The sequence below is a fragment of the Sapajus apella genome, unplaced genomic scaffold (genome assembly GCF_009761245.1).
Source record: "Sapajus apella isolate SASKATOON/1434 unplaced genomic scaffold, GSC_monkey_1.0 scaffold24, whole genome shotgun sequence".
NCBI lineage: Eukaryota > Metazoa > Chordata > Mammalia > Primates > Cebidae > Sapajus > Sapajus apella.
The window spans coordinates 15779812-15784437 of NW_022436964.1; the positions used below are offsets into that span (position 1 = coordinate 15779812).

At 45.8% G+C, this 4626-nt stretch overlaps 1 protein-coding gene across 1 annotated transcript; it reads left to right on the forward strand.

Annotated features, from left to right (window-relative positions):
• The first annotated feature begins 3467 nt into the window (after window positions 1–3467).
• PRKACG (protein kinase cAMP-activated catalytic subunit gamma) lies at window positions 3468–4626 on the forward strand. The gene is given in 2 exon segments (XM_032290783.1): window positions 3468–3586; window positions 3588–4626. Coding segments are annotated over 2 exon segments (1143 nt in total). The 5' UTR covers window positions 3468–3482.

The following is a 4626-nucleotide window of genomic DNA, read 5'->3' on the forward strand; positions in this document are numbered from 1 at the left end:
TGAGCTGAGATTGCACCACTGGACTCCAGCCTGAGTGACAGTATAAGACTGTGTCTCAAAAATAAAATAAATAAATAAATATAGTACTTTATAAATTATTGTCATTAAGTTCTTTCTGAACTTCCTGTCTCCCATAACATAATTTTTCATCTTTCTTGTCTTTTTCATGTTTTCTTTTTTTAAAAGATGGGGTTTCACCATGATGGCCAGGCTGGTCTTGAACTCCTGACCTCAGGTGATCCACCCGCCTTGGCCTCCCAAAGTGCTGGGATTACATGAGCCACCGCACCCAGCCCTATATATATATTTTTTTCCATCTTTCATATAACAAGGCCATGCCAATTTTAAATCTACATTTTATAGATATCCTTGCTGATCAAAAATCTGATATAGAAACTTTGTGTTCAAAAATGTTCTTTTACACTATTCTGCTAATAAGGAGAAAATAAACTATTAATAGAAGCTGGTTTGTCAAAATCCAGGTATGATAAATATCTCTTGACCAGAACATGCAGTATTATATAAATAATTCCCCGAGAGATAGATTTGTAGTTTCTTTCTTGTTTGAATCCTGGTAGAGTTTGTTCTTTTCTTTGCTCCCATCAATATTTTGCAGATAGAGCGGAAGTTAGAACTGAATGATCCAAGCCTTATGCAATTAGCCATTTGGAAACTGCCATATAAACAGTAAAGAGGAGAATCAGCTGGCATGACTGCCAGTGGGCAGTTTTTTTGGAGAATAATGGTCTTGATTGCCTTTCATTGGGCATACAGGAAAGCAGAGTTGGCTTTCACCTCTTCATTTGGCCCCCTAGGCAAGCTCCAAGCAGACCATGCAGATACATTGTATCTTTTCTTTCTGAAAAGGTTTATTTGAATGCAAAAGGATCCCTGTTTCCTTGGCATGCTAAGGACTCCCTTGTTTCCCAAGGCTATGGAAAAGAGAAAAATGGAAAGTGGAGAAAAATAACAAATGTAATTACTCTGCAGCTGGTTCTGGGACAGTTAAATACTTGATGTTCTGACCTGTAAACAAAGCATGGGGACATTTCTAGCAGCAGCATATGTTCCCTCTAGACCCCTGTGTCTTCCTAATTGAACTTCAGAGATTAATGCCACAAGAATTTGTCATGGAAGGGCACAGCCTGGTTCTAAACAAACTGTTCCACTTCCAAGGCATGGGTCCAAGAGAATGGTTTAGCACTAATTGCTCTTTGTGTATAAATTTCCTCTGAATAATCTGGAGGTAAATCAGAAATGGGGAGAATTGTAGCAGATCTACTGTGATGAAAATGACGAGGAAATCAGTGAGATTATGGGGGAGATGTGGAATTTCCATCTGCCAGGGAATTGCCTTGACCCAAAGCACAAGGGGCAGTTGACTCCCCTGCTACGTTCTTGTTGAGGGAATGTGGGTTTCCATTTTGTGGAAGTTGAGGCGATCAACAGATTTTTCTTCTTTCCCCCTCTTCCTCTTTAAACTTTCTGAATATATAGTTAGTATGCAAGTATTGGCCCTAGATTAAACTGTAAACTCTAACCAGGACTTGCACACAGTAGAAACCTGCTTGACCACCATCTGCTGAACTGAGCGGCAAGAATTCACAGTCACAATAGAAACCAAGTAATCAGGAATTCCTCTCCATTTTGCTTGGTTTAGCCTTCAGGGCTGGGTGAAAGGGTATTGTTTACTTTCACTAGCTAGAAGCGGGTGTGTGTGTGTGTGTGTGTGTGTGTGTGTGTGTGTGTGTGTGTGGTTGGGGAGGTAAGCAGAATTAGCTGTCAAACTTAAAGGGCAAGGTGAAGAGAAAATAGGAGGATAAATGGATATTCCTGTAGCTCAGTGTTTGTGATGTAGGACAGAATCTATTGCACAGAATTGGGAAGGCAGCTCAGAACTCACCCCTGGATGGCTGAGTGAATGTTGGCTCTCTTCTAGAGGGTGCTGTGTGGCTAACATGGTGGCCTGGGGGAGTGATGGAAGGTCCATATACTTTGACTTCTCATAAACTCCTACAGCATGTTTTTAGTAACTGATAGAATAAGTAAACAGAAAGTCAATTAGAATATAAAAGACCTGAACATTACTACTAAACAACTTGACCTAAGTGACATTTGTGGAACTCTCTTTCCCCAAACAGCAGAATACACCAGAATATACATTCTTCTCAAGTGCATATGGGACATTTGCCAAGACAGATGATATTCTGGGCCATAAAATGAGTCCCAAGAAGTGTAAAATATTTTAAGTCACACAGAGTATGTCTTCTAACAATGGAATTAAATCAGAAATCAATAGGAGAATTCTTCAAAAATCCCCAAATATTTGAAAATGAAATAATTTTAGATAGCTTATGGGTCAAAGAAGATGAAAAGGGAGCTTAGAAAATATTTTGAGCTGAATGAAAGGAAAATACAACATATCAAAATTTATGCTGCTAAAACAATACTTAGGAGGAAATTCATAGCACTAAGTGATTGTAATGGAAGAAGAAAGATTTGAAATCAATGACCTTAGTTTCCACCTTAGGAAATAAGAGCACATTAAACCCAAAGCAAGCAGAAGAAAGGAAATCATATGTATGTGTTAAAATGAAACATTCCATGCAGTAAAATTGAATTTCGGGGGGTGGGGGGGATGTTTACAGTTCAATGAGTTTTTATGTGTGTGTGGGTTTTTGTTGTTGTTGTTGTTGTTGTTTTGAGACAGTTTCACTTTTATTGCCCAGGTTAGAGTGCAGTGGTGATTCAGCTCACTGCAACCTCTGCCTCTTAGGTTCAAGCGATTCTCCTGCCGCAGCCTCCTGAGTAGCTGGGATTACAGGGATGTGTCACCACGCCTGGCTAATTTTTTGTATTTTTAGTAGAGACGGAGTGTCTCCATGTTTGTCAGGCTGGTCTCAAACTTCTGACCTCAGGTGATCCACCTACCTCAGCCTCCCAAAGTGTTGGGATTACAGGGGTGAGCCACCACGTCCAGCCAGTTCTATGAGTTTTAAAATAAATGTAGACCACCACCAGCACATTGTAACCACCAGCACGATCAAGATACAGATGTGTTCCATCACTTCCCACATTCCCTCAGGCTGTCCCTTCATAGTCCAACCCTCCCCTAATCTCAAGCCCTGGCAATCACTGACCTGTTCTCTCACACTATAGTTTTGCCTTTTCTGGAGTGTCATAGAAATAGATTCATATGCTAAGTCCCCTTTAGAGTTGGCTTCTCTCACTTGCATAATGCCTTTTCGATTTATCCATATTGTTGAGGGCAGCTGGGTGATCTTGGCTCACGGAAGCCTTGCCCTCCCAGCCAGGCTCAAGAAATCCTTCCACCTCAGCCTCCCATTAGCTGGGACTGTAAGCTGGGGCCCAGGGCGCGGGGGGGTGGGTGGGAGGGTCGAAGTGCCACTGTCGCCGCTGCGAGACCCCCGCCACCGCCGCCGCAGCCACTCCAGACCCCCGCCCCGGCCGCCACCACCGCCATGGGCAACACCCCCACCAAGAAGGACACCAAGCAGGAGGACATCAAAGAGTCCCTAGCCAGAGCCAAAGAAGATTTCCTCTACAGATGGGAACACCCGTTTCAACTTGGATCAGTTTGAACTGCTGAACACACTGGGCATCGGCTCCTTCGGGCCGGTGGTACTGGTGAGGCATCGGGAGAGCGGCAGCCACTATGCCATGAGGATCCTCAACAAGCAGAAGGTGGTGAAGCTGAAGCAGGTCAAGCACGTCCTGAACGAGAAGCGCATCCTGCAGGCGATCGACTTTCCGTTCCTCGTCAAGTTCCAGTTCTCCTTCAGGGACAACTCCAACCTGTACCTGGTGTTGGAGTACGTGTCGGGTGGGGAGATGTTCTCCCACCTACGGCGCGTCGGAAAGTTCAGAGAGCCCCATGCCTGTTTCTATGCCGCCCAGATCGTCCTGGCCTTCCAGTACCTGCACTCTCTCGACCTCATCCACTGCGACCTGAAGCCCGAGAACCTCCTCATCGACCAGCAGGGCTACGTGCAGGTGACGGACTTCGCTTTCGCCAAGCGCGTGAGGGGCCGCACTTGGACCCTGTGCGGGACCCCCGAGTACTTGGCCCCCGAGATCATCCTGAGCAAAGGCTACAACGAGGCCGTGGACTGGTGGGCCCTGGGGGTGCTCACCTACGAGATGGCCGTGGGCTTCCCACCCTTCTACGCCGACAAGCCGATCCAGATCTACGAGAAGATCGTCTCTGGGAAGTTGCGGTTCCCCTCCCATGTCAGCTCTGACCTCAAGCACCTGCTGCGGAGCCTGCTGCAGGTGGACCTCACCAAACGCTTCGGGAACCTCCGGAATGGGGTCGGCGACATCAAGAACCACAAGTGGTTCGCCACAACCAACTGGATCGCCATCTATGAGAAGAAGGTGGAAGCTCCCTTCATCCCGAAGTTTGCAGGCCCTGGGGATGCCAGTAACTTTGACAGCTACAAGGAGGAAGAGATCCGGATCTCCATCAACGAGAAGTGTGCTAAAGAGTTTTCTGAGTTTCAGGGGTCTGCTTGTGCCCCTGTGGATTTTCTTTTCTTTCTTTCTTTTTTTTTCCCCCTTTTTGGGGGGTGGGTGGGGGTTTGGTGGGTGGTAGGGTTGGACTGA